The following is a 23,769-nucleotide window of genomic DNA, read 5'->3' on the forward strand; positions in this document are numbered from 1 at the left end:
ATCCGTACTGAATGATTATAAAAGCATTCACGGTCAAATCTCACGATCACGTTATTAAAAGAGAACAATAGGCAAACACCTCAAGATGGCAATATTCGTATGGAATTAATGCTCAAATGCGTATCAAATGGTTAGAAAGTATCAACGATCAGATCTCACGATCACGTGATAAAGAAAAAACAACCCGGCTAATTAATCATGGTAACGCAAAAATTCGTTTGTTATGGTTTGTGATGCATGCAAGCTGAGATTCTTCTTGGTCCACAACCTGTACAAGGTACAGTTGAAAAATGCGAAGTGAATGTAAAGTGAATGTTCCATCTTCTGTCTTCTCTCTTACCGAAAATACCTCCAGTCCCACAAAGATGTGTAGAACGTCAGGCGTGGTTCACAGCTGGAGTGCGCTCCCGACTCTGGAGTCAGCACGCTGCCAGTCAGCCGTTAGCTGCTGCGCTGCACGCTCACAGATTGTCTGCACGCAAGGCTCGATCTGCAGCTGGAGTATGCAGCGGCCACGCTGGCCCAGCATGCTGCCTCTCAGCAGCCTTGGGAGTGGCTTGGTTCGCGAGCACCTTTGGTCGCTCACCCTCAAGAGATCCCACGACGTGCAGCGGCTTGCACGTGTCCACACACTCTAACATGCTCTCAGCCTCTTGACCTCATCCAATGTCAGTTACTGGGCTCGACCAACAGAACTTTTACATCCGATAGCTTGGACAATATTTCATGCATACTTGATAGTGGTGAATAACTCGTCTCCACTTCACTTCTCACGCGTCTTAGCTCATCACAGTATTGTATGAAAATTCCAACTCCTAGCTTATTACAATACAACTTCTCGAAGTCCCTGACTCCACAAGTGACTCAAAATATGAAAAAAAAACGTAAAATGAAAATTTCAGCAATACTTAGTCTGCCTTAGCAAGAACTCAACTCTCAACTACTCAGAGCCTTTGCCTCTGCAAATCTCACTCTTAGCCGAATTAGGAGTGCTCTCCCCAGTCGCCAATGCATGACTGACGAACACGATGTTTGTACGCTGTTTCACAGGAATTGATAGCTTATTCAATTATTTACCTGAGACGTCAAAAGCTCATTCCACGTTCATGCCCCTCGAGCATTCATCGGGTCCGACTTCGGTCATCTTTGCTTCTTGGCTCTGTAGATATCGTGGCACGTGATGTCACTTACCCCTATCAAACTCCCTTCCTGCGGAGGTCATCCTTGAGTGGAGACAAACCTGTTTGATTGCCCCTTGGAATGTCAATCGACTCATGGAGGTGGGCCCCTTGATGTGGTGGTGGTGCGTGTGTGTAGCACGTGCATGTAGGTCTTCTCAGCCTTAAAGTCGACTCGGCCTTAAAGTGAATACCTGCTGGAGCATGCAATGATAGCCACTGGAGAGACAAAGGCGGTCAGACGCAGCTTTGGTTGTACCCCCTTTGAGTACATTACGTTGGTCGTGAGTGGTAAAAACTGTGAAATATTTTATTGCATGATCATGAACATAGAAATCGACTCTTAAATCATCCAATACTGGACAACTCGGTCACTTTTACGCAAATAAATACATAATTTATGGCCATCTTTAAAAATGGCTGTCAACTTGGATTTTCAAGTGGCTAAGTTTTTTTTTTCTGAAAAGATTCACCATTGTGGCTATCTCTGGCCAGCTCCAAGCTTGATTCACAAATTTAATGATCCCTGTGAAAACAGCACATATCTGTTCCACTCACGCTGCAGGTTCACAACACTTATCTCCCTCTCTGCGTCTCCCCACGCACTGCTCGAATTTGGAATGCCATCCCATTGACCCTTTCCCAAATGTTTACATTAACCTTTCTTAATTAAATAAACGTAATAACTATTGCACCTTTAATAGTGCTCAGCAACCGTCATCAACAAAGGTAATGGTCGAAAGTATTTACCTCCATAACTGTGCAAATGATGAATCTTGTCATTCAACAACCAAACTGGTAGAAGGAATATTCAAATTTAAAATAAATTATACATGACTGGGTAGGTTTTCGCGATTGTACTGTATAGATGTGTGATGTGTTTTTGAGCTGTACATTGTTTTGTTGGGCATGATATCCACGTTTCTCTCCAAGTGGTCGGAGCTTCTGCAGAAAATTAGTGAAATATTGGACACCATATCCAGCAACAGGCAGTTCAACCCAGAAAGCATGCGAGTACGAGATGCTGTATTATTTCAGGCACATTATTAAACCTCACCACATGGGGATGCTGCCACTTATCACAAGGGCGATGCCATTCCTTTGAGGGTCGCAGTCCACTTCGAACGTCAACCGCCAACTGAAATCCGCAATTTGCTGGAGTGCGCATCAAAAGTGACAACCGTCTCCCTCAAACAAAGATCTAAATCACCAACAACAACAAACGCCATTCGCCACTAAGTGGTGGTGACGTCACCATGGCGCTTGTGTCAGGCTTTGTGCACAATGAGGTCATTAGACTGGTCGCAGACACAATGGTGACATCTCTGACGAAGTGGAACCATCGGATGCCAAGAAAGTGTCTTTGGAATTGCATGTGGAATGACTGCAGCTGATCCAATGAGCTTGAAGCATTGTCCAGGGCTGGGCACCATACAACAAAACCGACAAAACACAGCACTAGTAAACTCTCTATTTGTTGCAGAGATTTAAACATTTCTAGGACCAGATGCGGTTCAGACCATTCATTATTCTTAAGGCCAGTCCGATCCGGCGCATGACATCAGGTACACATCGTCTATCGCCTTTTAATGTGCAGATGATAGGTGGAGAAATTCCTTCACTGCTTTGGCGGCATTGCCGTTCATTATGCAGGGTACTTCTGGAGGTCCGAAGCCCAAGTTCCAGACTTTTGTTTTCTGCCATGAATCAGTGTCCAATTTTTCTTGCATTGTTGGGGACATGTTGGAGGACTGTAGTGTGAATGGTTCAAAGTCAAAAGCCGCCTTTAAATCAATGTAAGCGACATGTGGTAGGTGATAGAACTCGATGCAGTTTTGCAAGTCAGTGAAGTGCAAGCACAGCATCCGTCGTAGACTGATTGATCTAACATATAAGGGAACGTTTCGATTTAAAGCTTTCGTGACTGCAAGGATTCATCTTCTTTGGTTCTTTCGGTAAAGTCACGTAGAATGAGAATAATTATTTTATTATTTTATTCTCATTCTACGTGACTTTACCGAAAGAACCAAAGAAGATTCATGAACATTTGCAATGCATTTATTCTCAGTTAAACTCAGCCATTTTTTCACGTACGTGGCCATCATGTTTCCTAAAGGTGATATGATGTCAGATTCATCTTTCTTGATTTGCGCCAGTGGTCTCCAACAGCCGAGTGTCGAGACTCCTTGGTGTCTCTTTGTTGCTGTCCCCGTTCACTCAACACAATCCTGGGCCTTCACTTTATTCGGCTGCTGCCGTAAAAACCACCATGTCCCCAGGATGGAGGCACCAAGAGTGAACAAAGAAACACAGAGCAAGGCCACAGCAGACACGATGCAGCCTGGAAGTCCTGCATAGGGAGGGGAGGATCAAGGATCAGGGTTAGAGGTCACTTGTGGAACCCACCAACAACTACACTGTTACCACCTTCCGACTCAGACATCTGAGACATTCAGTGCAGGGCCCTTCAATTTTGATTGTTTGTCCTCTGGCTATTTCGTGTACCGAGCTGATATCAAACAATTCTTACACTGGCCTTAAGAAGATACGAATCTGGCACGCATGGCCACTGGCAAGTTATTGATGTGTTCCTTGCATATGATACGAGTCAGTTTTAGTCAAACAGCTTCATGAGGTCATCGAGATGATTGCATGCGATGTTGGTAACACGGCTCAAGATTCTGCAGTTGAAAAGACCTGGTGCCTCCTGAGCTGTGCCAGGCTGCCTCAGCATGGCCCAAGTTTGGCTCAGTTGTACAGTGGAAAAGAGGTTTGGAATGGTTAAGCTATTATCCATCACATCAATGCCAATCTGTATCCGTATTAATTTTAGACAAATGACTCTGAATTATGAAGTTCCACTGGGATACATTCTTGATGTCTTCCATACACTCCATGTGAGATCAATTACTAACAAATATTACCTTAGACACCATCATCATCGATGGGCAGTTAGTCCATCGTTTTCCACTGCACATTTCGCCATTTATTTCCACTTTCCTCAGGCTTGTGCCAATATATTCAGGTAGTGGCACATGTTTCTGGCACTAATCTGTTATGTCATCATTACATTCTCTATTAACTCTTTTTCAGGTTCCTTCCATTTTTCTGAACACACTTTTAATTTTCCTGTTATTGTCGATCCTTCATATGTGTCCAAATGGTGCCAGGTTCCTTCTCATCACTGCCTCCATCAGGTCTTCTATGAGCAACCTTTTTCTTATGTCTACGTTGGTCACTCTTTGGGTCTACTTTAGATGCAGTATCCTTCTATACTACATTTTGAATACCAGTATCTTATCTCAGTCAGTCTTTGCAATATCCAAGTCTTGCAGGCATACAAAGCTGCACTGAACACCTGTGTTCTTAAGATGATCAGGTAAGTCTTGGAAGTGATTTGCTTCTCCAGATGTTATTTAATCCAGCGATTACTCGGTTTGCCTTTGCGATCCTCGCTTTTTATCTTTCATGCAATGGTTGTCCTTTGTCAGTAGACTGCCCAAGTATAGAAATTCCTTGACATTCACAATCTTTCTGATTTCTATTATTACTTCATTCTTAATGTCCTCCGTTTCGAACACCATTGCCTGTCTTCATGACGTTACTCCTCAGTCCTGCATCCTTTCCTAACTCAGCATATCAACACTTCTCTGCAGTACGACATAGCTTTGCTCAATCAGATATATATCTCAGATAATGTTTTATTTGTCCTTGCACAGATATTCATGTATGGTATCCATCACTCTTTCCGAGTACATGACGACGTTGTTTGGTGATAGTGGGTCTCCCTGTTTCATACTTTTTGTTGGGAACCAGTCTCCTTTTTGCTGTCCAAACTTAAATTCTGACTTTGAACTTTCACCCATATTCTGCAGAATCTGTCAGACTTTTCTGTCCTCCGTATGATCTTAATGTTGACCACATTGCGTCTTCTTTAGTCGAATCGAATGCTTTCCGGAAATCTATGAAACTTTTGTAAACCAGCCTATTATTTTTCTGCTATTAGCATTAACATCACGATTTGATGTATTGTGTTCCTATATTTCCTAAACCATGCATGTTTATCCACTAAATATTCTTCAGCCTGTGCTTTTAATCAATGCAATAGTATTCTCATTAGTACCTTCTCCATGTGGCTTATTAGTGGGTTGGTTCTGTAATATTTACAATCAATGACATTTCCTTTCTTGGGTATCATCACAAGTATGGATTTTGTCCACTCTTCTGGTATTTTTCTTTCTCTCTAAACTTGCTTGCATAGCTCGTGGATTTATTTTACAAGTCCTTCCCTCTAGCTTTTATCATTTTTCGGCTCATGCCATTCGCTCCGAGACATTTGTTTTTCTTCCGATGTTTCCTTGCATTTTTAATTTCTTCATTCAATATTTCACCGTTTTCTTCATCTCGAGTGGTGAGGATATATTTCCTAGTTCATCCAGCAACTCTATTCTCTTCATCCGCTTCCCTATACAAATCGTTGAAATATTCAGACGAGTTATTTTTTGTTTCTTATTTGTCCATCAAGGTTTTGCCGTCTTTTATCGCTGTTTGTCTTGGTTACCACTTCCTATTTGTGCTCTTGACGAGTTTGTAGACCTCCCTGGTCTTTTGTTTTCCAGCATCGTATTCAAAGTCGCTACATTGCTTTCCCAGCTATTCTTCTTTTTCATTTCTTGCTTATGTCCTTCAATGCATAGTTTTTTGTACTTAGTCGTCCTATTCCTTTATCTTTAGCCTCATATTTGCTCTTTTCCTGTGGCAGTTCCAAGTTTTTCTCAGATATCTATATTATTGGGTTTTACTACTACAACAGCTTGCTCCACTCTCTTCATTCGTGCTAATGCCATGCTGTCTATGCTAATGTGTTCTATTTCTGCTCTCCTGATTCTACTCGATGTCTTCTTCATATTTCCTCTTTGTCTCCTCGTTCGAGTGACTCTATGTTCCTCTCCTTCTCTTATTGTATTCTGGATATACGTTTTAGTTTTAGTCGTAAGTTGCATAGTACCAAGCTATGGTTCAAAGACACATCAGCTCCTTGGAATGTCCTGGAGAGGCGAACTGATGTTTTCCAACATCTGTCGATCATTATCAGATCAATCATATTCCAATTTTTTTTTCCATGCGTTGCCCTGCATGTCCATTCTCTGCAGTCTTTTTGCAATTCTTCGTATTGCATATGAGCATCTTATGTTTTTAAGCAAATTCTAGCAGTGTGAATTTGTGTTCTCACATTCCATGTTCTTACTGTGATCTCATTCGCCATTCTCAGAATATTCGTTGTTCTGGTTGCTTTGTTTTCTAACGGTGTCATAGCTGCTGCTACATTACAGTAGCAAGTTGTTTGACCCAATCCCGGTTGCTCGATTGGGGATGCGGACCTTGTTAACCCATGTGACGGCAGAGCTGGTATCCTGTGGTCGTGAAGTGCATTGGATGTCGTTTGTCTTTTTTTCACGGCCTAATTATGAGCACCCTTTCATATATCTGAGCTGTCAAAAATATGCAAGCCAAGATTGATAGTATTTACCTCGATAATGTTGTCTGATATGTCAGATATACTCCCAACATCATTAAACGTTAACATAGCATGAGCTAGAATATCTGGGAGAAGACACCCACTACTCTCTATGAGCAGTTCAAAGTACCCACCCAAGCCAAGCCGCGGGGAATTAGGCAACTAGCATAACCAGGCAACAGCCAGATTTTAGTTGTGTCGGGTGGTGGCGGGTTTAACGACACATTTGTATATATTTACGAGATATAACCCACAATAACTGTAATATGGATGATATTGGTCGCGAAAGCCTACGTGTTAAACTGGCTCACAGTCTCCGTGCATCCCAGCTCAAGCGAGCGATGCATGTTACTCCGTTCCATTGCAGTGGTGGAAATTCCATGTTTCTATGGTGGGATTTTTAGCATTCTCCCCTTAGGACGATCAGTTGAGTTCCTATTATGACTGCGTGATTATTTTTCTGCTGTAAATTTCCACATGATAAGCCACTTTTTTTTCTGAAAACTAAGTGAATACCTCAATGGGCTTTGCCTGGTAGTATGGGGATGGTTTAGTTGTATTTGTGATTTGTTTACCCTTCTTTTACTTTGCACTACTGTCGTGTTTTTGTACTGTTTGTTGTTGTAACGTTCTTACCCCTTGCCCCCCTACTGGACATCTGTGAAAAAGATCTTCATAGCTCATTGGACTGCTCCGGTAGTATAAATACAGATTCTGATGCCTGTAACGCGGCACTATGGCAGTTGGTAAATCACGCAAATTCGTGAAACTCCATCGTTATCCGTGGGCATCGCAATCGCAATGTCTTGACTTGCAAGGGTATAGTGGTATAGCAAGTGGATTACTTTGGTTTCCTGCACTTGTGTGTGGAAACTGTGCGACATTTTCTACGCCGTTTTAAGATTAAATGTGTATGAATAATGCTATTTTAATCTAGTTATTTTATTATTAAATTAGTGAACATAAAGAAATGATCAAATTCCCGAATGGAATTTGAATGTGTGGGGTGCCACTAGCATACAGTGAGGGAAAAAAAGTATTTGATCCCCTGCTGATTTTGTACGTTTGCCCACTGACAAAAAAATTATCAGTCTATAATTTTAATGGTAGGTTTATTTGAACAGTGAGAGACAGAATAACAACAAAATCCAGAAAAAACGCATATCAAAAATGTTATCAATTGATTTGCATTTTAATGAGGGAAATAAGTATTTGACCCCTCTGCAAAACATGACTTAGTACTTGGTGGCAAAACCCTTGTTGGCAATCACAGAGGTCAGACGTTTCTTGTAGTTGGCCACCAGGTTTGCACACATCTCAGGAGGGATTTTGTCCCACTCCACTTTGCAGATCTTCTCCAAGTCATTAAGGTTTCGTGGCTGACGTTTGGCAACTCGAACCTTCAGCTCCCTCCACACATTTTCTATGGGATTAAGGTCTGGAGACTGGCTAGGCCACTCCAGAACCTTAATGTGCTTCTTCTTGAGCCACTCCTTTGTTGCCTTGGCCGTGTGTGTTGGGTCATTGTCATGCTGGAATACCCATCCACGACCCATTTTCAATGCCCTGGCTGAGGGAAGGAGGTTCTCACCCAAGATTTGACGGTACATGGCCCCGTCCATCGTCCCTTTGATGCGGTCAAGTTGTCCTGTCCCCTTAGCAGAAAAACACCCCCAAAGCATAATGTTTCCACCTCCATATTTTATGGTGGGGATGGTGTTCTTGGGGTCATAGGCAGCATTCCTCCTCCTCCAAACCCGACGAGTTGAGTTGATGCCAAAGAGCTCCATTTTGGTCTCATCTGACCACAACACTTTCACCCAGTTGTCTTCTGAATCATTCAGATGTTCATTGGCAAACTTCAGACGGGCATGAATATGTGCTTTCTTGAGCAGGGGGACATTGCGGGCGCTGCAGGATTTCAGTCCTTCACGGCGTAGTATGTTACCAATTGTTTTCTTGGTGACTATGGTCCCAGCTGCCTTGAGATCATTAACAAGATCCTCCCGTGTCGTTCTGGGCTGATTCCTCACCGTTCTCATGATCATTGCAACTCCACGAGGTGAGATCTTGCATGGAGCCCCAGGCGGAGGGAGATTGATAGTTCTTTTGTGTTTCTTCCATTTGCGAGTAATCGCACAAACTGTTGTCACCGTCTCACCAAGCTGCGTTGCAATGGTCTTGTAGCTCATTCCAGCCTTGTGTAGGTCTACAATCTTGTCCCTGACATCCTTGGAGAGCTCTTTGGTCTTGGCCATGGTCGAGAGTTTGGAATTTGATTGATTGATTGCTTTTGTGGACAGGTGCCTTTTATACAGGCAACAAGTTAAGAGTAGGAGCACTCCCTTTAAGAGTGTGCTCCTAACCTCAGCTTTTTACCTGTATAAAAGACACCTGGGAGCCAGAAATCTTAATGATTGAGAGGGGGTTAATTACTTATTTCCCTCATTAAAATGCAAATCAATTGATAGCATTTTTGACTTGCGTTTTTCTGGATTTTGTTGTTGTTATTCTGTCTCTCACTGTTCAAATAAACCTACCATTAAAATTATGGACTGATCATTTCTTTGTCAGTGGGCAAACGTACAAAATCAGCAGGGGATTAAATACTTTTTTTCCCTCACTGTATGTTATCTCCATTGCCTTGTATACAGGAGGTCGTGGGTTCTATCCCGACCCTGACGATGCCTGCTGTATATTTGGAGTATGTGTGTCTCTATCTCTCCCCGTGGTCGCCTTGACTTTTCTCCGGGTCCTCCGATTGTTTTCCCTCCACATTTAAAATCAGCATCACGCATCTAGGTAAGGCCCACTGAGCTATGTAGCTCTTTTTCAGAAGCGACCTGGCCACAAACGATAGCTACACGAAATGGCTTATCACGTGGAAATTAATATCAGCGGACAAGCACTCTAAACGTGTGACGTTGTATTTTAATGTGGAGGGAAAAACCGGGGGACTGGAGACAAAACCACACGACAACGGGGAGTACATGATGTCACCCAAAGGTAACTGACACCACCGTTTGAGGGAAATGTACCGACGTGACGCCATGTTAGTGCCATAACTCACAGTGACGTCATATTTCAACAGATTTGAATCAATGCTTTTTTTCAGATCGTACAACATTACAAATCCCTCCTTCCTACATCGTTACTCATTAGCACGGTACTGTATAGGCTTGGAGGGATGTTTGGAAATACCCTCTGCTCTCTCTTTCCTAAACGTGACCAATTTACAAATCGATCACAAAAATAAAATATTCGGGCATCTTTGAGCAATAATTATTTCATCTGGAAAAATATCAATATAGTTATATTTTCAGATTTGGTAACGATAAATTGAGTACTACTTTGTGGGCGAATCGCCAATGGTTATCCTATAAAATAGACTCTCTTCCGTGATGCTCTGGAATTTCTACTGCCGTTTCTGGCCTGTAATTATGCGATGAGCCCCGATGCCTCAATGCTCGTGCATTTCCGATGACAGGGGCAAAGAAAATGTGTGTATAGCACAGAGAGTGAAAAGCAATTAAGGTACCCACAGTGAATTGCTTGACTACATGCGATAAAAAAGTAGAAGCAATAGTATTGCCCAAGAGTTGCACCACTAAATTCTATTAAGTTTGATTTCTATCATTTGGAAGCCGTGTTAATGGCTTCTTACCATACTCTTTGGTTCTTTCGGTAGTGCTGGGTGAAGTAATCCAAAGGCGTCCAGTGGCGGTTCCTCTCGAGCCGCTGGTGTTGATAACACAGGAGTAATTTCCACCGTGTGCTCGTGTAACGTTATAGAGCGTCACATAGCTGGAGCCATGCCTAAGGTCCAAGTGTCCCTCGTACATCACGTGGCCCAGTTGATGCACTCCGCTAGAGACTTGTGAGTCCTTGAATTTGTGCATTCCAAATGAACAGCACACACGCGCATTAATAAGCCATTAGCATCGCAACATAATCTTTACAGGAATGTAGTTCAGCTAAATCCCTCTAAGAGGGTTACTGGGTTTCAGCATTCCACAATAAAACAGTTTTTTTTCGGGTATTCAGTTCGATGTCTTAGCATGGTTTCCCTTGACTTTTTTTTAATTCAGGCAAGCCCAGATATGAGTTTCAGGAGTGGTTATATCAGAATTAGCATCTTTATACTACGGGAGGAATCCGATGAGCTATGGAGTTATTTTTCACAGGTGTCCAGTATGGGCGGGTCAGCAAGTTACAACAAACACAATACACAAAACACGATTGGAGTGCAAAATAGAGAGTAAGGTAAGAAAGTCACTAATCCAAGGCGGCACTAGAAGCTGTATGGATTGCAGCAATACCATCAGCGGTGATGCGTTTGATCCTTTGGGCTTCACCACAGTCGCAGTTTGGTGACTCTTTGATTTTCCTTTTATAGAACAACGCGTATGCCGCACATCTCATGCGCTGGGCCCGAACGCGGTTCAGCGTGATTTACTTCGACGGTCGGGTCCTCAATGAAATGTTGTATTTGCCACGTTCATAGCCACCCACCCGGTGTCTTTATATTCGGTTGCCAGAGAGTAGGTGCGTATCCAGAATGGCTTCCTGGATTTAAGCCTAGGGCGTGGGGGTACCTTTATGTCTTAGTAGGCGAAGTTTTCCACGATCTTGTTGTGCTCCCTGAATCGTTGCGGCATCATGGTGGATGTTGGCTAGAGCGATGTCTGCCAGCCTGACAAGCCACGAGAGTGGAGTGGATTTGAAGGTGCCGCTGATGATACTAAGTGCAGTGTTGATTTCAAGATCGACGAAGTTTGTGTGAGGGCTGGCACCCTACACTGCAGCACAAGTCCACTGCTGTAGAGTGGACTGGGAGCTGCATTGATATCTTAACGTGTGGGGCGTAGCTTCCCCATGTTGTTCCCGTGAGTTTCTGGAAAAAAAATTACTCATACTTTTGTTTTCATTCTGGCTTGTTCAAGGTGTTGCTCGCAGTTGAGCGTCCGGTCTAGGGTACCTGGGGTGGTGGTTGTGTGTTAGTGGTGTTATGCAGAAGTTGATATTTAATGTTTTCGTGGCTTGCCTGTTGTTCAGATGGAAGACGGAGACGACCCTCTTGGAAGCATTTTATATTAGGCACCAATTTGTGAAATGTGCTTCGAAGATCTTGAGATCTTATTAAATAACTTTTCCAGTGTCTTCTATTGCCCGGCTTTGGTTGCCAATGCGATGTCGTCCACGTATGTGAACTTACGGGAGGATGTCGCTTGAATCTCGTCGGTGTAGAGATTAAACCGCACTGGAGCAAGAACAGATTCCCACAACAGTCCATTGTTCAAATTTAGTGGGCTGCTGGCAGCCTCCCAAAGGTGAATGGTGAACCATCGGTCGCTCAGCATTTCAGTGATGAGTCTGATAGTTGGGTGGCAGGCAAGGCTGTCGCGAGCTTCAGCATGAGACCCTTCCACCACACCATATCATATGCTGAGGTGAGGTTGATGAATGCTGCTCCTGTTTTGAGCTAGTGCTCAAAACCGATCTCAATGTAACTTGTTTAAGCTAGCACCTGGTTGAAGCAATTTTTGCCGGTTCGGAATCCGGCTTGTTCCTTAGGGGTTATGTTGTCGAGCATAGGATTTATCCTTTGGAGCAGGAGCTGCTCCACTCGCTTGTAGCCGACGCTGAGGGGGGAGATAGGGTGGTAGTTTGTGATCTGCGATGTATCCTTGCTGAGTTTAATAATGGCTATGATCTTAGCCACGTTCCAAGTGAAGGAATAACTCCAACAAATTATTCCAATGCCATGATGTAACTCGGCCATGCAGGGCGGATCAGTGAGATGTGAAGGTCATTATTGAAGAATACAGCAGCCTAAGTTCGCTATTTGTAAAGTTGCCAGAGGTGGTTCTTTTTCCCGGCATAGCATTACCATTATGATCCCGCGACACAAAACTTGGATCAGGCATGTAACATTTTTTCCTAGTGTGCTGACTTGAACGTGCCACTGTCTTTTGCGTCACAGAGCAGGTGGTGGCCTTCTGCTGCTGCCCATGATGTTTGTTGCTCAACTGCTTTATCATTGGCGCTGTAGCCCCATAATGTTTGGTAGCTCTTGAAGTCGCCAACGTGATTGGTCGGGTGACTTGGTTGTGGTAGCATCGGACATGGCGATTCAACACCTGGAGGCTTTTAGACGTTAACCACAGTTATGGCATTGATCTTGATGGCGATGTAGTGGGGCGAGTTGTTGGCTGTGACCTGGGCCATGTTTCGGATAGTGGCTTGCAGTCATGTGGGCATATTCACTTATTTTCAAACGGGGCACTCTCGTTCCAGATAGGGTTTTTTTTTCCCAGCATCAGGATGTCGATGTCTTGAATCATGAGAATCTTTGCGATATAATCGCATTTCGCACTAGAGAGGCCCTCAAAGTTCAGCTGCATGATTCTCAGCGATGGGCCGATATTCACATTACTTTTCTTATGAAAAGGACCATTTCTAAAGCTGATTTTGAAGCCGGGATGCCTTGTGGGGCATTTGGCCACCAATTTAATGACATTCCTTGTGCTCTCGCATGTGGCAGGGAAAATCGTGAGCAGGTTATCATCTTCTTGTCAAGTTAAAAACACCACTAGATAAATTATATTATGTACCGCGGTGGTAAATTATGGGTAAAAAATGCATTAGCAGACACAGGTGTGGTCACAATCTTCTGATGGGGCACTCCAGTGGCCACGGTGTTTGCCCTCTGGGCTGAGGACCCCTGCTGCCCCAAGGACAACCAGGACCTGGCATGCCGGGTTGGCCCGACCCCCTGAGCTGAGGTTGTCTCCCTGCTTGACAAGCTACAGGTGCCGTGGGCGGATTTATCAAAGGTGGAGGCCGATCGGCTGTGGGAGTTACTGCGAGAGTACGCCGACGTGTTTAGTGAGCACAATTCGGATGTTGGCTGGATGGACCTCGTCAAGCACCAAATTGACACAGGTGCGGCCTGACCCATTAAACTCCCCAGCTACCGAGTGGGCGCTCCCGAACGGGCCCACTGGTGGTCGCAGACACGCTCCTCGATAACATAATCCTGCCCTAATTGAGCCCCTGGTCCGCCCCGGATGTGCAGGTGACGAAAAAGGATGGTTCGACATGGTTCTGTGTTGATTATAGGATGCTGAACGTGGTTACCCTCGGCAATGCCTTTTCCATCCCCCACATCGATGATACCTTTGACAGCCTCGCGGGGGCACGGTATTTCTCCACCCTATATCTGGCGTCCAGGTACTGTCAGGTGGAGATGGCAGAGGAGGATCGGCCGAGGACCGCGTTTACCACCCAGATGGAACTGTTTGAGTTCTGTGTGCTTCTATTCGGACTCACTAATGCACCTGCGACGTTCCAGCGGTTGATGGAGTTGGTGATGTGGGGCTTACAGTGGGAACAGTGCCTGATTGATCTGTATTATAGTGTTCAATAGGTCGCTGCCTGAACACTGGTCCAGGTTGTGGGAGGTGTTCCAACGACTGCAAGCAGCCCATCTCAAGCTCAAACCGTGTAAGTGTTATTTTGTGCAGCACAAGGTGGGGTACCTCGGACACCGTGTCAGGGAGGCAGGGGTGTGTACCGACCCAGAAAAGATAAGTTCCCTAGTGGAATGCCTGTGGCCGAGGAACCTGACGTAGATTAGGTCATTTCTGGGGCTAGCCACTTATTACCATCAATTTATGAATGGATTCAGCAAGATTGCGCGTCCCCTAACCCAACTAACTTCCCCTAAGATCCCTTGCCATTGGGCGGAGGCCTGCCAGACTGCCTTCACCACCCTCAAGGACCACCTCACCCATATCCCCACCCTGGCTTTCCCTGACTTTTCTGCAGATTTTATCCTAGACACTGACACCTACAGCAGTGGGTTGGGCACCGTGTTGTCACAGGTGCAGGATGGGGTGAAGCATGTCATCGCATACGCCAGCTGGACCCTGAGCAGGGCCAAATTGAACTATTGTGTGGCCCGTCAGGAACTGTACGCCGTGATTTTCGCGTGCAAGCAGTTTCGACCGTATCTGTATGACTGGAGATGTCACGTGCGCACTGACCATTATGCTCTGAAGGTCCTCCTCACTTTCAAGGAACTGCGGGGGCTGATGGCCCGGTAGCTGACACAGTTGCAGGAATATAACCTGCAGATCGAGTACAGGGCTGGACGGATGCACGCGAATGCTGATCCGTTGTCGAGGCGACCCGCGGTGTGCCCTGAGACACGGGCCGAGGAGGCCTGCCCATATTTCACGGGGGGCACTGCAGACAGACGGCGCTCCCCCTTGGGAGCCCTAAGACTAACCCCCTCTGTCAAGTAAGAGCACCGTGTGTGTCGCAGAGGTCCCTGCCGAGAGGGCCAGGGGCCCAGGGGGCCAGCCGGCGGGCACATGATCTTGCACCGATGGGCCAGACGGGATGCTCTGACCAACCCGGCCGGATAAAAGAGGAGGTCGGATGCGCATTCTCCAGCCTGGACAATGAGCAGCTACGACAGGCACAACAGCGGGATCAGGACCTGGAAGTGGTTGAGGCGGCACTGCGGGAAAACGCCACCTGGAGTGGGTTGTACTCCCGGTTGTGTGTGAAGGATGGGGTGGTGCAGGAACTAGCCAAAGCCGGGCAGGTTGGGGTGCATCTGTGTTCCCGCCTAGGTGCGGCCACACTTGGGGTTCATGGCAGGGAACAGCGCACTCGGGAGACCCTGCATCGCCAGTATCTCTGGCCCAAACTAAAACCAAGACGTGGCCGCCTAGGTACAGGGCTGCCGCACTTGTCAACAGTGTGGGCAGAAACCGGCGTGGCATCAGGTACCCCTGAGGCCGTTCCGCGTCAGCCGGGCGAACGAAGTTGATTGGGGTCGACCTACAGGGCCGTTCCTGTGGTCCCACCGAGCCAACCGGTACATTCTCGTGGCTGTGGAGTATTTTATGCGCTACCTAGTGTTTGGCGTTCCACCACTACAACCAGAGGAGAGGAGCCAGCCCGTTGAGCACTTGATGAGGACTCTGCGCGTGGCCCGTGGCTAGGCCTACCAGCAGGGGGAGGCCGCTGACCAGCGGCAAGAGCAGGGTGCCCGTCCCCTGTGTGGAGCCTCCCTTCTACTTAGCAGGCTCTAAGGTGTGGCTGCATATCCCGTGTGTAGGGGCCAGACAGGTGGGGGGGAAGCTGACAACCTACTGGTGAGGACCCTGGACCGTCGTGCGGCAAATCTCCCCCTGGATGGTGCTGATTCAAGACAGGGAGAGGGGTCGAGAGACGGTGGTTAACATCCGCCGATTGAAACCCTGGAGGGCGGCCCCTGCCGGAGAGGTGCCCGCCTCTCGGGTGCCTCAAAACCCCGAACCCCCCGAACCCCCCAGACCCCCCAAGCCCCCCATACCCGACAGCTTCAAGCCATACATGGGTCCCGCTGGGCCCAAGTTCCCAGCGGGCTCTGGCCCAGCAAGGAGGCGACGGGCGCGGTGACACCTAAACCCCTCTCCCCCTGAGTTTTTTACCCACCCAGGTGACGCCGAAGTGCAGGAGAAGCCTCTGTCATAGAGACGGAGACCGCTGCTGGGGCCTCGCGAAGCTGAGCCACCACCCGCGAGACCAGCGAAAGGAGCCGGGCGGGTCCCACGGACTCTGCGGCGCTACCTGGTTGGACCGACCCAGGTGAGGTGCTCCAGTCAGACCACGACGGGGACGGGCACCTTGGGCGGCTATGTGTTGCCACGGCCTCAAAGCCACTCTGCAAGCATCGCGAGCCACTCCTGGCCCCCACACTGAATACACACACGCAGCGCACACATGTAGTGTCCTTGCGTGGGATAGCTTGCACACCGGGTTTTAATCCAAAGGGTCCATAGGGTTCCCGGTGCCAGGGAATTGGCCGACCCTCGCGGGACAATGTACATCTCGGTGCCCCTGAGTTGTCTTAACAGTGTCTGGGCACAAAAAGGTTAACTGGCCAGCCGCGATAAGTAATTCACGATATCGGAAGAAGCTGGGGTAGAAAAAACGAGAAAGGCAAACAATGAGATCAGCGGAGCGCAGTGCCACGACCCTCCCCAAGCTGATCCCTATACCAAATTCACACCCGTGTATTGACAATGGATCGCAGGAGCACCGGCCACGGCGATCCATGTAAGGGCAAAACAAAAAAAGGAACAACCCAAGCAGTAACCACGGGTAGGCGCATGATTGGCCGCACGGTGCGACGCGACCCCAGGTTTTTGAAGTCAAGGGAGTCAAAAGGGGAGCCCGGGGGCCATTCGAACAGTTGATCTTCAACATCTTGGCCGTCAAGACTCCCCTGCCATTTTGCCTTCTTCAGCCGCTCGCAGCGTCTGTATGACGCCAGCGAATGCCACTACGAGGCAGTGTTAGGCAATACTTTCTTGTCCTCTTCTCTCCGCCTCTCACAGCGTCCGTTTAATGCCGTGAGTACAGCTATGAGGTGCGTGATAGGATGCTTGAGTGAGTGGGAGCATAGACAGCAGTAGGCTAGGTTTTTCTCGCAAGATACTCCCCCTGGGTAGTGCCAACTGGGTAGCTTACTTTAAGGGATTGTGGTTTGCGCCGAGAATAAAAGTTAGCACAGAGCATAGGTGGTGTGGTGTCTGCGATTTCTGTGTGGAGCGACTGCGTGTGCAAGCTGAGACCTGGGTAGCGGTGGGGGAACATGCGGCGAGAGTGAACACGGGGTGGTAATCACAGGATCGCTATGTTTACCCGCGTGAGGTAATCGCGCAGGTGTGAGCGCACTCACAGACTTATTTTGTTAGTGTGGCCGTGGTGTGCGTGGGTGTGCATGTGGAAGCGTAATTTTTGTTAAGAAATGAGGGTGGCTGTTGAGACATGGGGGTGGAGAACTTTGCAGAGGTACAAAGGAAAGGCAAGGCCATAGATGAATTTAAATTCAAGGACTATGATCTTGTAGTCAACATGCTTGTGGATATGAACCCAGTGAAGTTAGGCCAGGATTTGGGTTATGGGAGGGGATAGAGTTCTAGAAAAGACCCAAACTGAAGCACTGTTTAAATGTATAAAACTGCAACATCTGTAACTTACTGTTAACACATACACACAGTTATATCTATTTGTGACAGTCTAAATATCCATTTCATTTGTGACACTCACGTTGAGGCTCACGGTCACCGATGTAGAGGGGAGCATCCACATGACACCACACATGTACTCCTCACGCTCCGGTTGTGTGATGTTGCACCACAGAGTGACATCACCTCGCTCATCAGCTGAGACATCTTTCTCTATAGACACAGACAGAGCTGAGAGAGCCAGAAACAAAAAGGAAGAGAGAAATGTTATACACGTGTAGTGACATAGTGCCGATTGCTGTCAAGCAGCGGCAACTGCGGTGGACAGATAGTGCACACGCCGTCGAGCATATACACGGGTGTGCTGGCAGGGCAGAGGAACGAGGGAAAGGGTCACAGAAGACCTCATCGGGAAGCCCTTGGAACCCGCTAGTGGGTTCCAGAGTATAATAAAAGCAGCGGAGAGCAAGAGCTCCAGGCTGCCGGTTCTGGTAGTGGACTCGTCTCGCCGTCGCTGTTGTCTTCGCCGCCTTCGTCGCTGCCGCCTTCACTCGATAATTCCGTGGCCGGACAGCTGTTGGCTGTCTCGGTCGACGCCGTCGATGCAACGCTGTTAGGGTTGCGTCTAGGCCGAGCTGTTCGGCAACGTGAGCAAGAAAAGAGGCGATCCTGTGTGTGAATGGCCGGAAAGGTGTTACAATAAAAGATGTTGCCTCCTGAACTACCTCGTCTCCGACTTGTGCTGCAATACACATGCAAGAGCATCAAACGTTATATGTATATAGTATTATTCATGCCGATTGCATTTCAAAACGTTGTAGAATTTATATGTGAATGCTCTTTGATACAGACAGATATAGAGAAAGATACAAAACATAGAGCTAGAGATAGACAGGCAGACATTAATGCATAGGGAAGACCTAGGCACCAGCACATAAATACAGCGAAAGAGAGACCTAGAAAGGAATAATATTTGATGAAAACACCCTCTTCTGTTCATATGCTGGCATGCAAGTGGGAGTAAGGTTCAGTGCAAGATTCCCGTGATGCAGCCAAAACTGAACGTTTTAGAAAAAGCCAAACATTCACTTTGGTCGAATATTCAGTGGATCTGTAAATCTGAGCGTACCTTTGTAGAGCTTAACTTGAAAATGTGTTTTTATATCGCTATTGTTTCTGGTGCTAATCACTAAACAGCTGTAGTCTCCACCCTGTGTTGCGTTTGCATTCCGGGCGACAAACACTGCAAAGTTCATTTCAAGAGCGGTGAACTCAAAGGCCAAGTGGGTTGATTTAGCACTTGGATCAGGGCTGTAGTAGGTGCCAACCTGGAAGGGTTGGGGAGAGACGAGAGAGACACCATCAATTTTTAGGCTTTAAAAAAACAGGGGCACAATTCACCCTTGGCACCCCCAGTGGTTCCCGGTCTGTTATCTCTGATAACCGCCAATCTCTACCATTGGTGGGGACACATCGTCAGGTGGGGGGTGGGCGTGGTCACAGTGCAGGTGGGGTCGTGGCTAAAATGAGTCAAGAAGTCGGCATGGAGACAGATCCAGCGTGACTGCTGAGTGCTCTCCACCACCTCCCTCTCGCCACTGTGGTGGGAAAACAACAAATACAACTGCTTGGCAATGCAGTGGCTGAACATGCAGGCTCAGCAAACGCAGCCAAGCCTGTTGGAGGAGCTCACTGATGATGTGACTGTGTCCAGATCTTTGAAGGATCTGTAATCTCCTCACAATCAAAGCTGATCATTATAACCAAGATGTTTTTACTGAAAAGGTTAATCAACAGCATATCTCCCCAGTGCTCATTTGTATTGTTTGCACGGGATACAACTAGAACCATGTAAACGTATGAGATCAGGCTATTGCAAAGTCGGGAAAACTGCTATCGTAGAATGGTATAACTAACTCATAGTGTTATGAAAAATGATACCACAGCAAACCTAGTTGCTATGCACATGCAGTACTCACGCTACTCATAAACAGGAACACAGAGCAACAGGTGAAGAGAGACCCACTATGGTTTTTGCAGCTGCTGGAGGTAACTGCATTAGTTGCACGAGTATCAAATCTGGGAGGCCCGTGTTTGCAGGCAGTTGACATCTGACCAACAGATCTTCCCCCTCAACTCCGCACACGTTATACCCCTTGGAGCAATGAGAGAGCTCCTTTTCACACACGGCCTTCGTCTTCCCATCATCAGCAGCAATGACTCCTGCAGCAGCAGAGGAGAAGGCGAGCGATGAAACATGGGGCATTATCAGCCATCATCAGCCAGCATCCTGCCACCCTTTTTTTGTGGCATCACAGCAACAGAAACATTTTAACACGTAGGCTTGAAATTGAGAGGAATAATAATAACTTTAATCGCTCTGACAGCTACAGGCTTAGTGCGGCCTGGAAGCTTATTATTAAATAATACACATTACATTTTGATTTAAAGCTTTCGTGACTGCAGTAATTCATGTTCTTGGCTGTTTTGGTGGAGTCGCGTTGGGAGGAAGCAATACGATAATAGAATATCTATGTTTGTTGTTTTGTTGTTTCCCTTCGGCGTGGCTTTGCCGAGGGAGCTAAGAATATGAATGCACATTACAATTCCTTATAGGGGAAACACATACTAATTAACGGATTACTAACATAGCATATAATCACTAACACACATTACAACTAATTACTAATCTACAACTCATTACAAATCATAACCATTGACTGATTACTAATCGATTATATAATTACAACACCCCCCCTCCGCCTCTAATCACTGCACTTGATATGAGTTAAATGATGACGTCACCCTGCTGCTGCTCTATATAAAACCGGGAGCAAGCGAGGGCTTTACCATTCTGGCGAATTGCCCGATGATGCTGGATGTATTTACCAGCGAAACGTCGTACAACTCAAACTGTAAATGTTGTGGATTCACTCTTCAACACACCGGTGGGGCTAAAGTAGTGAATTATTTGTCTTTTGTCAACGTGACACTTTTTTTTTGCTGATTGGCCGTGTCGGGTGGTGGAGGGTTACGACACATTTATAAATAAACGCGATCTAACCCAAAAAACCTTTATTATGAACGGAAACATTATTTGATTAAATTAATCCAAACCCATTTTGATGAACCCATCTTCTGCGTGCTTCTGTCCCGCGCAGTGTTGGCCACACTGTTTCCGCCAGCAGAATTGTAGCACTCAGCAAGTGGGGGGGAGGGACACCATGAAGTGCTGGTATGTGAGGCAGCAGTGCTCTCTGTGTTACGGTGTGCAACACAGAGCCAAGGCCGTATTATCCAACACGCACAGTAAGCAGTGGGCACTCTGCCTAGGGCATACACAAACCTAAATGACCAACCAAAAAAATGTACCATGTTTTTGTTTGTATGATAAAAAAAAAACTGTAACCAAGATAGCTTCTTGAATAAATATATTTTAAAAAATCAATGATAGGCACCATGTATATATATAAAGAGGAGAGTTATGTCAGTGCCAATTTTTTTTCATAAGGTGAAATAGAATAATACCAAAGATTAACTTTGAGATTTTTTTTAGCAAAATTAGCAACAACATCTTCAAATGGTGTTTTTCGCACAATAAAGGGAGTGACAGCGGCGGTAGTAGTGACATGGGGCAGCAGTACCAACTGTAGAAAATTATCACTGAAGGCCTAAGAAAAAGAAGTGCCTATGGTCGACAAGAACCTTAACCCGGCCCTGCACAAAGCCAACCCCGAACTCAGATGCTCGAAGAAAAGTTGCTACCATTTGAGTGCAGGTGTCTGAGATGGATGCCTGGAGCATTGTGGAAAGACAGGAGGCGATGCAGAAATCCAGAAGAGAAGGTGGTAGGCATGTATTGCAGATGAGATTGGGTTAAATAAAGGACATCATTCGAGATATTGCATCTCTATTGGCTCTCACCTGGTGAAATGAAGGACGTCAGTCAGCACAGTCGGATAATTTCGATGGACTCACACGAGGTTGTACAAACGACGTCCATAACAAGATAGTGAATCGCAACGGGCTCTCACTTGGTTAAATAAAGGCCGCCAGTTACAAGATAATCTCAATTGACTCAGGAGGTTAAGTAAAGGGCATTAGTCAAACGACAGTGAATCTAAAAAAACACATGCTAGACAGCGGCACACAAACACAAAGACAATACAAAGATCCCCCGTGTACCCAACAACAGACTGTTGGGGCAAGCGCTGCCCACGAGCAACTATGACGGCCGGCACGGCACACGAGGGAGTGGGTGGTCAAACCCATGCGTGGTCGCCTTTGTCTCTCCAGTGGCGATGTTTACTGCACACCACACCAGGTACTCATTTGACGGCGAGTCGACCTAATAATAACAATACCCAGCATTTTATTTTAAGTGGCGGTGGCGTCACCACGGCTCCTGTGCCAGTCCAGGTGCATTTTGAGGCAACGAGAAGTGTCGAAGGTTCGGAAGGAGGTCACAGAACAGACCCAGCAGGTGCCATGGGTTGGCTGACTGAGATGATTGTTAGATGCACCACCTGTGCGCCCTACTGTGCCAACTTGCTGTGTTTTAGTCGCCCGGCGCTCCGCTCATTGTTGTGAGCGTCGCTCCTGTGCCCTCCATTGTTGCTGGAGGGCGACTGCTTCCAGTTTCCCAGCAGTTTATTTTACGAGCCTCCTCCACAGAGGCCGATCTTGACACTGCTGGTACCAGTCATCAGCCAGTCAAATCAGCTCCACATCCTTCTCCAAACCGTGCCACGCCCGTTTAGCCCCTTCTACCCGGCTAAACAGAAGCTTCTTGGGCATGCAGTGGCTGGGAATGCGGGCTACATGACCCAGCCAATGCAGCCTTTCCTGCCGGAGGAGCTCACTGATGGGACTTTGTCCAGATCTTTAAAGGATTTAGATGCACACATAATTCAGTCTGATTAAACCCATAATTTATCGTAGGAAGGCCAGCCTGAATGTTTTAAACCGGTGCAGACATTTCAACACTCGGGCACACACACAGACCTCTGTGTAATCGCCACCTATAACAACACAAAGCGAGGCAAAGCGTGATATAGATAGGTTTTTACCTGAAATCACCACGGCGATGATGATGATGGTGGTTGCTGGCACAGAGGTCGTTAAATCCACCGCCATCGCAGCTGTTCCGTCACCGATTAAAACGTGACGACGCTTCCTCTGGCTTGTAATCTTAATCGGTAACAATTCTCCACTCGTGGAGGCGAGCCGTGGAACTCCAATGCGGATCGATTGCTACTGAAATATAAGCCACCACCACCAACAGCAGTGATACTTTTCGGTTCGTTAAACAAATTGGCGTCCCATAAATGCGCCGTTCCAGTGTAACTGATAATTCCCAATTTTGTGGCGCAGGGAGGGGTCTGTCTGGAGTTTGCGAGCTCCTATTATGCGGAGCGACGCTCCCGTCTGTGAGCTCCTCTGCGAGTCTCAGCTCCACTCTGTAACCACGAAGGGGAACTCAGACTTAATGCTCGCTGCATTCCGCTCAGGAAATTGCGGAATTGCAACATCTGTTCTGCAGCTCGCATAGATCAGCTCGGCCTGAAATCCTTATCACGTGGTGCGCTGACGATGGCGTGGGTTGTTAGCACCGTTCTAAAGCAATGGGAGTGAGACAAAGGTGGTCGGGCGTGTGTGGTAATGGCTACGCCACCTACAACTAATATACCGGAAAGAAACAAGCGTTGTACATTGCAGAAATGTTACCAAAATGTGCGCAATTTTAGGGTTGAGTCCACCTAGAGGAGAGTTAGTTTCCGAACACGCTGTGAATTGCTGTGGTAACAATACACACAGTACGTAACTGAATTTGTTGTGCAGTGTGCTAACCACTGTGCCACCGCTCCACCCCAACATATTAACACATTTTTGTATTTATTTTACCAGGTAAGGCCCACTGAAATATATAGCTCTTTTTTCAAAAGCGACCTGGCCACAAATAATACTCAACGAAGTGGCTTATCATATAGCTGCCAAATACTCTAAACACATGTTTATACATGTGGAGGGAAACGCCGGAAGA

The 23,769-nt window shown here is 46.7% G+C and overlaps 1 protein-coding gene across 2 annotated transcripts; it reads right to left on the reverse strand.

Moving 5' to 3' along the window:
* Window positions 1–1,470: 1,470 nt before the first annotated feature.
* LOC142907363 (uncharacterized) lies at window positions 1,471–23,208 on the reverse strand. Of its 2 annotated transcripts, none has more exons than XR_012930984.1 (6): window positions 22,253–22,787; window positions 19,753–19,949; window positions 18,856–19,054; window positions 17,809–17,957; window positions 10,361–10,580; window positions 1,471–3,528 (listed from the first exon to the last, which is right to left on the reverse strand). XR_012930984.1 is itself a non-coding variant. In XM_076056803.1 (6 exons), the coding sequence occupies exons 1-6, from the start codon at window positions 22,860–22,862 to the stop codon at window positions 3,392–3,394; spliced, it is 969 nt and encodes a 322-aa protein (XP_075912918.1). In that variant the 5' UTR covers window positions 22,863–23,208; the 3' UTR covers window positions 1,471–3,391. The 2 variants fall into 2 exon arrangements, 1 of the variants encoding a protein (XP_075912918.1); XM_076056803.1 differs by lacking the exon at window positions 22,253–22,787 and adding an exon at window positions 22,796–23,208.
* Between the last annotated feature and the right edge of the window lie 561 nt (window positions 23,209–23,769).

The sequence above is a fragment of the Petromyzon marinus genome, chromosome 78 (assembly GCF_048934315.1).
Source record: "Petromyzon marinus isolate PM22_M1 ecotype Great Lakes invasive population chromosome 78, UKy_Petmar_22M1.pri1.0, whole genome shotgun sequence".
Lineage (NCBI taxonomy): Eukaryota > Metazoa > Chordata > Hyperoartia > Petromyzontiformes > Petromyzontidae > Petromyzon > Petromyzon marinus.

Excerpts from the sequence above, each read along its gene's own strand:
- LOC142907363 (XM_076056803.1), bottom strand. The coding sequence starts at position 22,862 with ATGGCGGTGGATTTAACGACCTCTGTGCCAGCAACCACCATCATCATC. Across the intron at positions 19,950-22,795 it reads CATCGCCGTGGTGATTTCAG|GAGTCATTGCTGCTGATGAT; the intron begins GTAAAAACCTAT and ends CTGCTGCTGCAG. Across the intron at positions 3,529-10,360 it reads CGAAAGAACCAAAGAGTATG|GACTTCCAGGCTGCATCGTG; the intron begins GTAAGAAGCCAT and ends CTCCCTATGCAG.